At 33.2% G+C, this 17121-nt stretch overlaps 1 protein-coding gene and 1 long non-coding RNA gene across 3 annotated transcripts; one reads left to right on the forward strand and one right to left on the reverse strand.

The window, feature by feature from the left end:
- Positions 1-1488: 1488 nt before the first annotated feature.
- LOC130459993 (uncharacterized) lies at positions 1489-6484 on the reverse strand. The gene is made up of 7 exons (XR_008919791.1): positions 6348-6484; positions 4959-5143; positions 4079-4153; positions 3225-3336; positions 2094-2496; positions 1835-1911; positions 1489-1760 (listed from the first exon to the last, which is right to left on the reverse strand). It is a non-coding gene; the product is annotated as an uncharacterized lncRNA (long non-coding RNA).
- Positions 6485-9853: 3369 nt separating this feature from the next.
- On the forward strand, positions 9854-15451 carry LOC110794171 (immune-associated nucleotide-binding protein 9). Of its 2 annotated transcripts, none has more exons than XM_021999117.2 (6): positions 9854-9978; positions 10818-11066; positions 11477-11754; positions 13101-13265; positions 13338-13472; positions 15144-15451. In XM_021999117.2, the coding sequence occupies exons 2-6, from the start codon at positions 10835-10837 to the stop codon at positions 15342-15344; spliced, it is 1011 nt and encodes a 336-aa protein (XP_021854809.1). In that variant the 5' UTR covers positions 9854-9978; positions 10818-10834; the 3' UTR covers positions 15345-15451. The 2 variants fall into 2 exon arrangements, with proteins under 2 accessions (XP_021854809.1, XP_021854807.1); XM_021999115.2 differs by lacking the exon at positions 9854-9978 and adding an exon at positions 9991-10144.
- The last annotated feature ends 1670 nt before the right edge of the window (positions 15452-17121 follow it).

Consider the following 17121-nt stretch of genomic DNA (forward strand, 5'->3'; position numbering starts at 1 on the left):
ACTATTTCGTACAGATTGAACAAAATAGAGTTAACTATTTCATACAGATTGAACAAAATATAGTTAATTATTTCATACAGATTGAACATAACATAGTTAATTATTTCATATACATTGGACGAAGTAGTGTACCCTATTTCACTCATAATACATGTAATAATATACAAGATTTCTGATTTTTTTACAGGGGTGCGCCAAAGTGATTTAAGGTTGCGTTTAGCAACCGTATTTCCTTACCAAGGTTTTGAATATGAAAAATATTCTTTTACATATACAAAAATTATGTTGTGCAGAACTGTAAAAATTATTCCAAAGAAAACAAAGCAAAGTGATATTACCAGGTTTAATTCGTATAGATATAGGTATCTTTCTAGTGTAATCTTTTTGAATATTTAAATGTTGCATTGTGAATAAAATTGATTAACATTTTTAAACACTCTTGATAAAAGAAGTTTAGCGCAATTAAGTTCTCCCTTTTTTCAGATTGTATAACTAGTTTTGTTACATCACTAGTTGTTGGTCGGCGCGCTAACGCGCGCCGTCCCCCAAGTTAGCCAAAAAAAATTGTGAAATTATTATTGTCATAATATAGTAATTACAATTTGATATATTTTCCAGAGTATTAATATTACTATATTATTAATATAGTACTTTCCATAGCGGGAGCACACAACACATTGACAATGTAAGCTTTTCGCTTTCTTCTTCGCAAAACGACACAGTTTTGAAAACGTATAAGACACTAAAGGGAGTGTCATCCTAGTCAAAATCCTAGTCAAAATAAATATAGAAAACACAGGACTATCCTCTTCCGAAGCTGCCATCCCTACTTGACAAGAGGAAACATATATGAAACCCTGAAAAAATGTTTACAAACAAAAATATGTCAGTATAGTTCAGTTAAACTGAAGCACCAAGGATTCTCAATGAATACAACACCAAAAGACCAATCAAAAGTAATAAGCAGGACTGTTGCCTTAATATCTTATTTTACAAACAAAAATGCTTACACAATGCCACTACTGATTCTGGATCTGCCACGTACTGGCCGCAATGAAGCTACTAAATGAGCCACACTCGCATATAACTTGGATGAGTAATTGAATACATCTAAAATTATGGAAGCCCAACTCCTAGCTTCCACTACACCACAACAAGCTTTTAATAGCGCTTTTTTCATGAACTACAGCACTTATGAAGCGATGTTGATTATAGGTGCTGTTAAAAGAATAATAGCGCTTTTTATAAGTGTTGTTAATGATGTTTCTTTTACCAGCATTCAATATATAAGCGCTATAGATGCTCAGGGTAAGCGAAGGGGCATTACAACGCTAAATTATTGATTTTTTTTAAACTATTAGAAGCAACAACATACTGGAATGTCGCTTATCGTTTTTCTTAAACCTTTTTATATGCTAAAAAACTTATTCTAAAACAAGATTAATTTAAAATTATTAACGACAATTCAATATAAACAACAAAGCCCTTTCATTTCTCAATTGTATCAAGTAAGCATCTCATAGCAATTAACCATGTATTACATCCATTCTTGTAGATTTAAAAAAAAATTACATATAATACAAAAGAAACAAGACAAGACCACACACTAAGTTCCCACTTCATTGATTTCTTGATTACACGACCATTACTTGAAATATACATCTTCTTGAATATAGGTATGCTTGGGGACTTGTGGTTGATGATATCCTTTCATGAATTGTCATAATATCCAAACCCAATGTCAATTTTTGCTGAGAGCACTACAAAATCAACAAGACCCATTAATCTCCAGTTCATTAAAAAAAAATTAAAAACTAAGAGACAAAGATTTTACCTCTATCTGCAAACACCTGGTGGAAATTTTAATCTTCATGTGCATTTCTCTTTGCTTTAAAATAGCAGAAAAGAACTCTGCAAAACAACAAAATATGAAAAGGACTCATATCACTCATTTTCTCTCCAAGATACAGACAACCACTCTTAACAAGCCACTCTTAACAGTTTGTTCAACTTGAAAGACAATCACTACAATTAGAAGCATGACAAATCATAATCTTAAAAAATGAAACAAGAATTAAATAAATTCCACTTACTACAAAAGCTGCCTAAACTCTTGCTTCCCATGGTGAAGGTCTTCACATAGGGTTAAGACCTTGCAAAGAATCAAAACTAAAAGAAGACAGGTAAGTACATCAGGACAAATGTGACATGATAAACTAAATATAATCACCTCCTTTGTCATCAAAGGATGTTCCTTCAAAGGAAAAATGGACTTATCATCAGAGATGATGGATGTTACTTTTGCCAACAGTCTCAGTTGGATCATAATCTGATGACAATAGAAAATAAGCAGTAAGACATACCTTTCTCGCTAGAGATACATCATCATACATAAGTGTACGTACCAATTACAACCACTCAAAGATATGTATGCATAGTTTTTGGAGTGTTATGTGGGAAGATATGTTCAACTTGCTGCATCATCTTATCTGTTACCTGCAAGAACAATTTCCGAATATTAAATTTAAGCGTCAATCATTTAACATTGTTGTATTGATTACATAATACACAACCAATTTATTATGGAGTATGTATTTTGGTGTTCTAAAGAAGTTGCATGTTGTTCAGCATGCGCTTTGAGTCCGTCAATCCAACTGTATCCTACACCGTCACTGAATTGCTCCTTCTGCTTGTACAAATTTTCTGCCCCAGAGAGGCCTCTGGTTGCTAACATAAACTACTCTTTTAAACAGTTTGCAGAGTTGAATGAAACTAATTACTTTTGGCAAGTAAGGGTGCTTCTCATCATCAAAATCCTTCCTAAGAATCCATTTCTCTACGCGTCTTTCTTCTGGTGTAATATAATTAGTTAATTACCAACACTCAAAGATATGTATGCATAAAACACTAAGCTGGTTGGGAATCAAAAGAGGACATAAAAGTCTACATCCGTTCTTAGATGGATTGCACAGGATACTTGATTCCCTCAGATTATTCAGTAAGATATGGTTTGATGTTTGAGGATTCGCTTCACTGTTATCTAGGTTCATGTCGTCTAATTTCTTCCAAGATGCTTATTGGCATCGGTATTGTTTGCCTTCAGAAATATCAAGGAAAACAATATCGAAAAATTATTTTAGCTAGTACATTAACAAAGCAGAACAAAAACACATATAGCAAAAGCTGAAATACAAGATATTGCACCTATTGGTCCAGAAAATTACCAAACTTCCTATCCACTCTATCAACTTTGCCATATCATCTGAAAAGGCGCTCCAGATCAGAAGAACGTGCATCAAAATTAAAGTTTCCACAAAAGCTTGGCCTCATTTTTTTCTGAAAAATATAAAACAACAGGCTTTACAGTTACAGACTTACAACAATAACGAAATAGATGAGAGGCAAACACAAAACTCATTTTTCCATGTCAAGAGAATAGAGAATGATCAATAGCTAAATAAAATCATCCACAATGAATTGAAAACCTGATAAAGCTTGGTCTCATACTACATCAGATAGGTCTCTCATGTATCCTCCAAATCCAGACGAGGATATCCTTTTCAACAGTGTCACAAATTCAAAAGCCCGAGTCTTTCGTTATCTTTCTTTATCGATTAAAATCTACCCTTGATAAATCCCCAACATATCAAATTCCTATTCCAATTCAATAAATCCCCAACATATCAAATTTCTATTCCAACTCGATAAATCCCCAACATATCAAATTCCCCTGCATTTAACAAAAAAATAAACAACATACCACATTTAGGACTATCAGGAGCCTAAATTATCAAACACTACATTAGTACTTCAATCAGAAATCAATTATTGTTTAACAACTTAATCTGGAGTTCTTGAACCAATATATAAACATACATCTATGGTTTTTCCAACAGAAACAACACATTCAAAACCCAGCAGAATCAGCACATTCAAAACCCAGCAGAATCAGCATAATCAAAACCCCGTAAATATGAAGGTACTTACCTTTGAGATTACGTAAAAGATTCATCAAAATAGATCAAATGAAAAAATCATTATAAGAGCATAAATTAATAAATCAAATCAACATTTATACCTTCTTATTTCTGAAAGCAAAAAATCATCTAATTTGAATCTCTTTGTAACTCAAGCCTTGACCTTTAATCTTTCCCTGCAGCGGCATACAAAGAACAGATAAGTCAGTGGCAAACTTGATATGCAAACCAAATCATATAACAACAATACATCCATTGATTAAGCAAGAATTTCAATATTTTAAAACAAAAATTTTAGGGTTCATGCCGTAATTAACGAATAATAAATTTAAAAAGACAAACAAATTTCCGATAATCTAAAACAAAACACGATAGACTTTCCCTAAACCTATTCGATTACTCCTAATCAATTTTATTTAAGAAGGAGTTAAAGAACTGAAATCATAATATAATTCCAATCCACTTAATTGATTATAGTCTAGCGCGCTCGAACCTTAATCTACTTAAAACAAATGCAACGACTCTATATTAATATTACGAAACCTGCTTAAATCATAATCTACTCGGATCTTAAACAACTTAAACCAAATACAGTCTCAATCCCTCTCTAAGCCCACTTTGTAGTTTCTTCTGGTTTGACCATCCACACTCAGAAAAAATTCAACTCGTTAATTATCCATCCCCTGAGATTTTGCAGTGAATAAAACAAAGGTATAAACTAAAGGCAAGTGGCCACAAGCTTCATACAAACCTTCTTAAATCTTAATCTACTCGGATCTTAAACAACTTAAACCAAATACAACCTCAATCCCTCTCCAAGCCCACATTGTAGTTTCTTCCGGTTTGACCATCCACGCTCAAAACAAATTCGACTCGTTAATTATCCATCCCCTGAGATTTTGCAGTGAATAAAACAAAGGTATAAACTAAAGGCAAGTGGCCACAAGCTTCATACAGATGGTACAAAATTATTTAGCATACCTAGCCTGTGCTGTGATCATGAGGTAAAAAAGGTTGAGCGGCCTGACACATACACCTCCATGACCATGAAACTCTATGAAGCAGGAGGAGAGATAAACAGAGAATTATGGGAAATTTCCAAGCTATAGATGCAGCAACATTGGTAATCCAACACCGTAAGGTTGACAAACTGTATTGGGCTATCCCTGCAAGTGAAAACATGAAAATGAATCCTGGTCATTATGTCGCTTTTCTTATCACCACCACCATCAGCCACACCAACAATAACAACAACACCAACCAGAAAATCAATAATAGTGGCGGCAACAACAACCAGAAAAACAACAGTAAATGCAAAGACAACCAAAACAACAGCCACAACAAAGGCAATGATAACAAAAACAGCAGCATAAGCACAAGTGCCTGAGATGGGCGCAACACGGTGCGGATAACTCGAGTTAAGCTGCTTCAGCCAACATAAATTTTGGCTTTGGGTCATGTTTATATGCTCATCAGCAGTCAAGGTTTGTTAAGCTTTTTTTCTTTTTCTGCTTACCTTTTATGTCAAATTGGTGAATTAAATAACAGCTTCGAATTTATTGCTTCGAATTTTTTGAATACATGTATTTTATTTTATTTTTCTCCTTCCAATCAAATCCAAAAACCACAAAATCTCCAATTTGAAGCAAACAAACGCCTCCTTAAACTTCTTGCAAAATTATTCTTGAATTCTTGGCTGAATATTAATAATTCACTATATATGTAGAAAAAAAAACCTTGCATTATCGCTAAATAATAATAATAATAATAATAATAATAATAGTAATAGTAATAGTAATAGTAATAATAATAATAATAATAATAATAATAATAATAATAATAATAGTAGTAATAGTAATAATAACTACACAAGGCATTCATATCATCAGATCCCCATAAACCGAGGTCATTTGTAGTATCTATTTGTTGATGCTGAACATAGTCGATTTCAACTACACAAGCACAATTAAACATGAACAAAGAAAGCCTTAAAATTCACAAAGCAGAGCTCAAAACTTCCAAAAAATCAAAGCATATAGTACAATCTGAGATGCCCAAAGAAATCCCCACAATTTCAAACAATTCACATGGAAAAACACCCTAATTTTTTTTGGACTCAATAAATTCTATTAATTTTACAGAGATCAACAAACAAAAATCATATAAATTAAAGAGAATATACGATAACTAACAGTTATGTGATTTAACGATAATTAATTAGAGAATCGAGATGATGGCTTACCCATCCCAATACACTACATTAGCATTATTATCGAAATTATTAGCTTACATAATTGGACAAGACAACTATTTTATATATTATCTTCATCAATCAAGCTACTATTATGAATAAAGGACGAGAAAAAGTACCTGATCCAAGAATTTTTTTTGACATCATCGGCAGTAGGGAAAGCTTTACCGCCCACGGCAACCAACAAGTAAGCGGCAACAATCATCTCTGCAACACAAATTACACTAATTTAATACTTCAATAAAACCGGATTAACAACTTAGAAATCACTTGATGATGTAAAGATGAAGACATATTGATGATACCTGGTGTTGGATTTGAGTTCGAGAGAGTGGGAAGAAGCAAAGGGGGAAGAAGATGAAAACTTTATTTTAACTTATTTGTTCAGACAAAATAAGTTTTCACAAGTCTGTTTCAGAAAAGGGAAAAAAAAAGTCTTTTTCAGTTTTTTCAGATAAATAAGTGTTTTTTTGACAAAATAAGTTGAACCAACCACAGCTTAAAGGAAGTGGATAATGTCAATATGTGTTATATTACTGACCAATAACTAATTAGGGCAGCTGGTATTGCAGTTATAAGGAATTCAGTTATTATATTCATAGAACTATGTTATCAGTTATCAAAGGCAAAAGCTCGAGTGCCTGATCTTCAATGATCAATAAGCTCAAAGTGCAATTTAAAAGTTTCAACCAATGACCAGTATAAAGAGTTGGTCCATGCAGGCATTCAGCCATACACCCCATTCCAAAAGGATACCCACCCTGGTGACTGATGTTACTATCAGGAGAAAAATATGGCCAATTTCATAGTCTTACTATCAAGTGAGTAGGTGATTGATGTTACTATCATCAGTGTTGATTCCAATCACAACAAATACCTTTTTCTTTGGTTTTCCGTTTTGTTTAACAATCCCTACAGACTCTCTAGGGTGAACCAGCTCCTTGGAGCCTCTTGAAGCAGTCAATTCCATCTGAAGCATCAAAATCGATTTGTCCAATGACCTAAGCATTCTCCCAATTGGTAACATAATAACAAAACTTGTTAAAATCCATTCAAAACTTACCAATATTAGCTTAATCTAATGTCCATTTAATAGTAATTAATAGTAATACTCACTTGATTGATTCATGAGTTTTTGATACTTCTTCCATTACATCTGTATCATCTTCGGATTTCTGCATCAAATTACATACTCTCTCAGCAAATTATACTTTCCCCCAGATTTCCAATTATAGAGTTGATTTTTTGTTATTTTCTCAAAAAATTAAAAAGTGGGTATAAAATATGAACAAAATTCAATACTTGCCTTTTTCGTTCCACAATCTTCACAAATCACTTTGAGCTCTTCATTCTGCTGATGGCTTGCAATCAGCTTATTATCAGATTCTGGCGGTTCCCACAACCTTCAATTTCAAAACAAAAAAGGAAACTATTTGAATCAAATTCACATCTTATATCAGCTAAACACAAAACTCCAATTCTCAAAAGCTAATAACTTTTACAAGATCAAATCACAAAAACAGCAAACACCCAGAAATGAAAAACAACAAGGAAATCAAACTTGTTAGTGAAGAGCATGCCAATGAAGAAGAAAGAGATGCAAAAGATTGGAATCCATTTCGTGGAGATTTTACCACTGCTTCGAGTTTTCATCATTTGGGAATGTTAATCAAAGATTAACAAAACATAGCGAAGATCTGACATTTTCCGAAGAATTGAAACCCTAATTTTGCAAAAATCTTCAGAAGTTCATCGATTACTTTGTAATTAAGAATTTAAAGTTTCGATTTGAAATTGATAGTTAGGAGGAAGAACGGTTTGGTAGTTGATAGATTGAATTTTGAAAAGGAAAAATAGAAGTTTAGAACCCTATAAAATGAGGAGCTCGAATGGGTGATCGAGAGGCTGAGTGCAGAGAAGATGAGGAGAGAGAAAAGAGTTGAATATCAGGGAGAGAGAGGGGCAAGGGAGAGCATGATTTCGCCAGGTGGCTGCATCTGAAGAGAAGGGCAAAAACGAAATTGTTAAGCATAATTGAGGGCAGTTCCTTCACTATACTATTGGATGAATAGTATAAACTCACTCCTCACTTTTAAAAGGTTATAGATTCTAATTATCAATGAATTTCTAACTCCACCTAACAAACTAGAACTGCAGATACAACAATCAAATATCGTATGAATGATCCAGATGTTTGTTTGTCTCATTCGGATGAAGCATATGAAGTTACCTTACGGAGTTACGGTCCTTACCTATTTCGGATACATCATATGAAATAGTATTATCTACTTTAGACATAACACATGAAATAAGATGTACCATTTCGGATGAACGGCATGAAAAAGAAGCTATTATTTTGTGGAACTCATATGAATTGGTTTGTATTGTTTTATCCCAACTACACAAAATATGCTACTCTATTTTGTTCTAGCCATCAAATTTTTTTAACCTATTCCACCCCAACAACAAGAAACAACTTCATCTAATTTGGCCCAAATATACGAAACAATGTATTTTCATTGCAAAAACAAGGGAATACGATACTCTAAAATCAATTACATAGAACAATAATTCGTTTGTAAAAGTCAACCCGCAAAGGCAACAAACCTCCCCTGGAGAGTCGACCACCTAGAACTAGATACTTGAAAGCCACAAGGAGTAATTCCAATTCTAAATACTAGCATCCAATTCAATACGAAACTAGTTTTTTAATACATAAAATTGATTACAATTCTAAATGCAAATTCTCAATTCCAATTCAAAATACAAGTTAGGTAAATTCCAAATTACCAATTTTAAAAACATAGAAATCAATTTGTGAGGATGAATTCATATAAGAAAGAAATTATATTACATAAAATCAGCCTCAACAATACCAAAAAATTCGCGAATTTGCATCACGAAGATGATAATTCCCCTCAAAGATTGCGAATAAGATGGGTTTTATGGCCGAGCCGCGTATGGCCAATTATCTCCAACTCGCGAATTTTCCGTGTTGTTATCAAAAACTATTTTTCAGAGGTTGAAAGGTGGTTGAATTTGCAGTGTTCTAATTGAATTATTTTTATCAAAAATGTTCCTTCAGAGGTTGAGAGGAGGTTGAAGGTTGTGGGAGAGAGTTTCACCTTGAGGGAGAAACCAAATAATTAAAAAGGGTATTTCTGGTTTTTTACAGGGGTGCGCCAAAGTAATTAAAGGTTGCGTATAGCAACCGTGTTATTATAATATCACATTTAATTATATTTCTTTAATACTTGTGTCAGTAGCCCTACAAATACCGAGGGAGTAATAGATAGATTTTTTTTTTTGATAGAAGTAATAAATATTCCCTCCGTCTCTTTTTGTTCTTTACGTTTGATATTTTTCACGCGTTTTAACGAATAATTATTTTGCATTGAAATTCCTCATTTTTTTTATTTGAACGAGATAAATTACGTTTATTTATAATGTTTTCACTTTGATCAAAATTCTTATGTTGGAAAATGAGAAAAATTTAATGTCCAAAGATTAAATGACCCAATAAATTTGATTGGTTAAAATAATAATTGGACACAAATTTTGATAGAACAATAAGTTATTTATGTGAAAATATAAAAGAAAAGGCAAAAAACATTTTGAACCAAAAAGGAAAACGTAAAAAAAAAAAAAACAAAAAAAAAAAAAAAAAAAAAAAAGACGGAGGGAGTGATTTTGTTAAATCAACAAATTTCATTCCAAGACTTGTAAAAGGGTTTTTCTCAGATATTTCCGGTGAGTTTTACCCTTTTCTTGCTCGTTAATCCCCCTTTCAAATTCTCTCTTCTCTCTACGTTTTGCTGATAATTCCAGATTTTCCCTATTCAAATTGTTTAATTTGTATCCATTAATTTGCTGTGATTTTGGGTTTTGGTGATTTCTGCTTGATAAATGATGATGGGTATAATTTTGTTGATCAATTTGTATTTTTTGTTTTTCTTTCTTTTTATGATTGTCTAACTTTTGTGAATTTAAATGTTTCCGTTGATTAGAACTTTTTTGGTTGAATTTGAGTTACTTTTTTCCCCTTATTATGGTCATAGAGAATTAGGGTTTTTCGTTTGGTTTGATGATTTTGCAGAATTTTGCGGTTCTATCTGTGTTCCGTTTGGCGGGTGGAATTTATTTGTGGGAAAATAGTTTAGCATTGATCCATACTGAATTTATGTTTGCTGAAAATAATTTAGGGTTTTTGAATTGGTTGTGTATTTTGCAGAATTTATCTTGTGTTTGGGTTTGATAACCAATGATCCATGCGAAAATTGAATTTGCTGGAATGTTTTCTTCCAAACTAAACACATCCTAATGGGAAAACTGTATTTTGATTAAGTTTCAATTAAGTTTCAATTTCTGGTTAGCTTTTAAAGGGTTTTCAAATTAAGGGTTTTTGCTAAGATTGGGTTTTCAATGAATTTCTTCTGTTAAAAGTTCTTCCTACTTTTTATGAAGGTGTTTGCGGAAAGGAGGGAATATATTAATTACAATTTACAAGTCCTATTTATGATGACATGCTATAGTTTACATGTGTTTAGTTTGGTAATTTGATTGACTGATTTTAATTATACTTTTTGCAGATATACCAATTGACATAATGGGTGGAAGCTCGATTGAGGATGATTGGGACTTTCCTTCCCTATCAAACGGGGCTCGGACTATTGTTTTGGTTGGACGTACAGGTAATGGAAAAAGTGCCACTGGAAATAGCATCCTTGGAAGAAAGGCATACGAATCTAGACGCAGCTCATCTGGAATTACAAGCACCTCTGAACTTCAAACTACCATGCTTAAAGATGGTCAAGTTATCAATGTAATTGACACACCTGGTAGGTGACGACAATGTGTTTCTTGTTCTTCATATGGGTTTTTTGTTAGTTAGTTTTCTCTTTGTAGAGGTGTTATACGTTTTAATTTTGAATAGTTTTTTTGAGCAGGGGACATAAAGCTACCTGAAACTAAATACCTAAACTTTAGCTTGATACCGTTTTTTGTTTGCAGTTATCATTCGGACTGGAACACAAATATTTGATCTAGAAACATATATAAGCTCATTTTTCTGTACAGTTTGTGAAATAAAATATATTGTGAAATAAAATATCTTATTTATTGTTGAAAATATCTCATAGTTATCAATTTTTTTTTATGTATTTGTTCACGTTCTGTAATCCTTGATCTTGTCCTGATAATATCTATATTTAGCACTTAGCCTAAAAATGATGCTTGTGTGGAACTGTAGGGCTATTTGACTCTTCTGTTGGACATGAATGTATTGGCAAAGAGATCGTGAAATGTATTGATTTGGCTAAGGATGGTGTACATGCTATACTTGTCGTGTTCTCTGTGAGGACACGTTTCTCTGCGGAAGAGGAAACAGCACTGCAAAGCTTGCGAGAATTCTTTGGACCCAAAGTTACTGATTACATGATAGTAGTGTTTACGGGAGGTGATGATCTTGAAGATGATGGTGAAACTCTTGAACAATATTTGGGCCGTCAGTGTCCAGAGCCTCTGAAGGTAATTTCTTACCATGTGCTTTTGCCTTGATATTACAAATTTCGTCGATTATCATAAAATAAGTAAAGAAGTTGATATTACCTAAAAGGCTAGAACCACAAGAAAAGTTTGCACTTTATAATTTCCTTCTTTTTCATTATCTTTCATTGGTTGATTTAGTTGATTTAGTTGATGTATGAAGTCACATACTCTTATGTACTCACTCCTTTCATGCATAACTTTTGTAAATGTGAATTGAATGTCTCCGAGTTTTACATGATGTCATGCATGTGCAAGTTAAAGAATTCTTCAGAATGTGGATTGTATAAATTGTACAAGTTTTTTAGTTAGATAAATAGCTATTACTCTTGGTCCAGGGGCAGTTTGTTCCCCAAATGATTTAAGGTTAGTAGAATTTTCTTTGAAGGAGTTGTTTTGTGAATTTGAACAGCTACAATTTATGGAAGGGTCCTCCATTTCTTGTTCTCAGCGTACTTTTTCTCTTTACTGTGGTAGAGGTTGTCACTCGTCACAGATTCACAATTCTCTAGGTGCCGACAGTTTTAATTAGATTACTCTGTTTAGGGGTGGTTACAGTAGGAAATTTCTCTATTTCCAATCAGCTGGAAATTTCTCTATTTCCAATTAGTTGGATGATAATAACATCTGAAACTCATACAATAGCGAATATTGCATGAAAGTCTTTAAGTGTCCTTTTCAAATGAGTTGTGTCCACGTCATAATCTTTAAACTCTTTTGAACTTGTTTTTTGAGTCACTGCAGTTATCATCAGGTTTGCTTGGTGGTTCTTGTGAGAGCGAATTTTTTATTAGCTGATTTTCTTAGCAGAGTGTTCACTTAGAAGGTGTTCATCTTTTATTTTTTAGGAATAAAAATCTTATATGGAGAAGCTACTTCTGTGAATTACAATAGTTTTACGTCTTAGAGAAGTTGTGTGCTTTGAGAGACTACACTTCAAAACAGAATCAAAAGATCAAAACATCTTTGACGCATTGTAGTAACAACAAAAGTGGTCTTTGAAATAGTTTTTGTACTTCTATTTGTATAATTTAGTTTATTTAGCAACAAATGGCTGGAGAAGCTACTTCTGTGAATTACAATAGTTTTACGTCTTAGAGAAGTTGTGTGCTTTGAGAGACTACACTTCAAAACAGAATCAAAAGATCAAAACATCTTTGACGCATTGTAGTAACAACAAAAGTGGTCTTTGAAATAGTTTTTGTACTTCTATTTGTATAATTTAGTTTATTTAGCAACAAATGGCGTAGTTGAGTTTGATAAAATTTGTCTGGGGTTGCAAGCCAAAGTCTCCATTTTGTTTCTGATGCTTTATTTCATATTTGCAGAATATTCTTAAAATTTGTAAGGACCGCTGTGCTCTTTTTGATAACAAAACAAAAGATATAACAAAAAAGGAGGAGCAAGTGCAGAAGCTTCTTCAGCTAGTTGACAAGGTCTCAGAAGAGAATGGAGGAAAACCTTACACGAATGATATATTTAAGGAACTGAAGGTAAATCTTTTATCCTTTGTTTTTCTGTAAAAATTAATGATATATTTTTAATTGCTGCATCTCATTTTACAGAAAGGAGCAATGAAGTTCCGTCGCCAAGAAAAAGATGTTGATTCTTTACAAGGTTATGACAAGGGAGAGATATCAGCATTGAAAGAGCAGATGCATAAAACATACGAGGAACAACTCAAGCGGATCACTGAGATGGTTTGGCCTTCTTTCGCTATATCTCACATTTATCTGTCCATATTGCTGTCCATGTAGTTTCTTCAGGTAGGACCGTAGGACAACATTAATATGGTCCGGGAACGAAATAACAACTCTTCTATAAAGGAACTGACTTGACTTCTGCTTGCCACCTAGCACTTTTTTTTTTTTGGTGATTGACGCATGAAAAATATTTCACCATGCGGCTCTTCCCTTTAGGGAATTAGTATTAGATATATTACTGGTTTTCAACTCAAGTAGTCCCATAATGTTAGGCTCTCCCCTTTAGGGAATTAGTATTAGATATATTACTGTTTTTCAACTCAAGTAGTCCCATAATGTTAGGGTCGAGTGATTGATAGAAATAGATATATTACTGTTTTGGCTCTTCCCTTTAGGAAATTAGTATTAGATATATTACTGTGTTTCAACTCAAGTAGTCCCATAGTGTTAGGGTCGAGTGATTGATAGAAATTGCGGAAGTTTTGATGGACCTCAATTATATAACAAAATTGTGTTTTTAACATCGATTATATTGATAAGAATTGTACAACAATATTTGTGAGAGCTCATGTCTCTCGCTTATCTCTTTGGTAGAACCCTTGTTTCTACCCTTATATTTGTGTATCCTAGTTTCTAGATTTTTCTACACTAGTCCTATATCTAGATTTTTCTTACTAGATTTTTCTTAGGATAATTCTAGAAATTTTTCTACTATATTTTTACAAACATATTATCTAGATTTTTCTAGATTAATATTTCAACAGTGATTGCGGCTGTTACAATCAGTTCATAATTAAAGAAATTGTGTATTGATGTTATGTCAGATCCTTGAGGTATAGGATATCAATGCTTTGGTCGATTTAGAACTTCCCGAAATAGCCTGCAACTGATTTTCAGAATTATAATGGAATTAAAAACGATTTTCAGAAGAAAACAAAAAAGGAAAAGAAAAGAAAACCGGTACCGCAAGGAATTCCCGGGGCCGACATGGCGGTACTGTGCAAGAATTCCGGTGACGTGTCTGCTACACCGGAATTCTTGCACGGTACCGCCTTTTTCGCCGCGGGAATTCCTTGCAGTACCATTAATTTTTTTTCACCTTAAGGCGACAGCGGCATGGCTCTGCTTCTTCTCTCTGCGTGTGTGGCTCTACTTCCCCCCTGCGGTTTCCGGCGTGCGTTTGCCGGCGAAGGGGGCTGTGTGGCTCTACTTCTTCCCTCCTGCGGTTTCCGGCGTGTGTTTTCCGGTGAAGGGGGTTGTGTTTCCCTCTTCTTATCTCCTGCGTTTTTCTGGCTTGGTCAAATAATCTACTCTTGGTAAAATTAGATAGAGGTTTAGCATTAATTAGCATTGATAGAGGATATAAAGGACAAATATTTTACTCAGTTGGTACAAGTTTTGTATATGAGATGGAAGAGATGGGGACATAATTTTCACTTTTTAAGGTGTTCTCCGGAAAATATTATCACTTTTGTAGTTGTGACATGGGCTTTGTAGTTGTGACACGACCCATAGCTATTCCACTATGGGAAGAAAAGAAGCTATTTGTACCTTATTTGTTGTATTTAAAAAAGTGTGGTGGAAATATCTGTTTGGATAAATTCTGAAATTAAGAGTTGATTTATGTTTTTAATTTTAATTTGAATAATGATATTCCTTCCTGTGTAGGTTGAAGTGAAGCTGAAAGCGACAACTGAAAGACTTGAAAAACAGTTGGCCCAGGAGCATGCTGCAAGGTTGAAAGCTGAAGAGTCGGCCCTTGACGCGCAGGCAAAATCAAATGATGAGATTCGCATACTCCGGGAGAACTTAGAAAAGGCAATGAAGGAGACAGAAGAGCTCCGGAAAAATAAGTGTGCCATTCTTTGATTCATATGGCTTTTCACTATTTAAGATATAACTATGGATTTTCGCTTGTATATAAATTTATATTCTTATCATGGTTGATCAAGTATTAGTGTTTGGTATTGAGCGAATTAAGTGTTTTTTTAGGGCAAATGGGCGTTTCCATTGACTTGGGGATATGCAAATATATTATTTGCAGTGTCCACCTTAAATTTATATGGAAGTATATTCAACACTGTTAAAAAAGGCAGAAAAATAAAATTAAGGAAAACAACATTGACATTAGCAGTTCCAACTATGACAATCTGTTCATTTTTATTAACTCAAACCGGTGTTAACTTTTTGGAGTTTTGTAAACAAAACCGTCATTGGGACTGTTTTTCTAAAATAATATGATGTCTCTCCACCGAAACCATGAACCACCACAAAATTGAATCACCACCATGAGGTCCACGACCTACCCCGCGAGCAACAACCCACCACCAACAGGAAATTAACTCACCGTACCCAACATGAAATTACCACTACCACCACGACCATAACCCACCTCCATTGTTCATCTCTTCAAACTATTCAATTAAACTTATATTAAGACTTTGTTATAAAATATACTTCCTCTGTTCCGGAAATATCGCACCATTTGTTTTTTACACTATTCATACTACGACTTTCGAGATATTTTTGTGATTTTTAAGTAAAGAAATTTTAGTCATGTGAGGTCATGTTAGATTCGTATCGATATATTTTTTCTAAATATTAATCTTTTATAATTTTTACTTGTACAAGATTTGAGATATTAAGTGTCAAAGTAATGGTGAGAGAAGTAAAAGTCAACCATGGTGCGATATTTACGGAACGGAGGAAGTATATTAGAATGGATGACCATTATACCTTACACCTATATGCTATATGTATGTGTATATATATTATATATATGCCCAGCCCCGGTCCTGACATTTTGAGGGCCCTAGGAGAAATAAGGGATTAGAACATGATCAGCCCTAAGTCTTAAGACATGAATTGTACTGATATTTCATATGATTCATCAGTCTTAAGATCAGACATATAGAAATTGTATCATTGAAGTAGACAAGTCTTATCAAAGTCTTAAAGTGAGTCTTCAAAAATTAAGACTCAACTTAAGACTTGGTATGTGAGTTAAATTAAATAATAAAATGATATTTTACATACATTTACAAGTCTTAAATGATTTAATGGGTGAAGAGATAAATTTGATTGAATCTTAAGGAGTCTTAACAATAATTATTTAATATTAACGAAATGCTGGCATGGCAAATGAAGAAAATCTTAAGACAGGACCCCCTTGATCTTGCTCTTAGGGCCCCTTCCGAAATGATATGTCTTTAACTGAAATAATATAATTTTTTTTTTATTAAATCCATTATATTGTTGAATTCAAATCAATAAAAAATTATTATATCTCCTTTGCAGGATCCTAAAATTTAAAATCCTGCTCTAGTCGATCTCTTGAAATATTTCAATAAAATAAATTCTTACTTAATTACAAAATAATTAATATGCATAAAGATATTTAAAAAAAATTAAAATAAAGGCTCATTTTGAGCATATAAAAGTATCAGTTAATTTTGTCATCATTAAAAGTTGATATTTATTTTAAAACTTATAGACCCATAGTCCATCAAATAAACATTTTTTTCACCCACATATAGTTACATCGATTAGAACTGAGTACTAAAAGTCAAATACTACGTACATAAACTCAATGTAAAACTTAATTATCTTGTAAAGAATTAAAGGACAGAGCTAATACAAATAAAGA

This window comes from Spinacia oleracea, chromosome 4 (genome assembly GCF_020520425.1).
Source record: "Spinacia oleracea cultivar Varoflay chromosome 4, BTI_SOV_V1, whole genome shotgun sequence".
In the NCBI taxonomy this organism is placed as follows: Eukaryota; Viridiplantae; Streptophyta; class Magnoliopsida; order Caryophyllales; family Amaranthaceae; genus Spinacia; species Spinacia oleracea.

Bases quoted from the DNA above. Each gene is read 5' to 3' on its own strand.
- LOC110794171 (XM_021999115.2), top strand. The intron at 13,266-13,337 runs GTAAATCTTTTA...CTCATTTTACAG, and splicing joins ATATATTTAAGGAACTGAAG to AAAGGAGCAATGAAGTTCCG. The intron at 13,473-15,143 runs GTTTGGCCTTCT...CTTCCTGTGTAG, and splicing joins TCAAGCGGATCACTGAGATG to GTTGAAGTGAAGCTGAAAGC.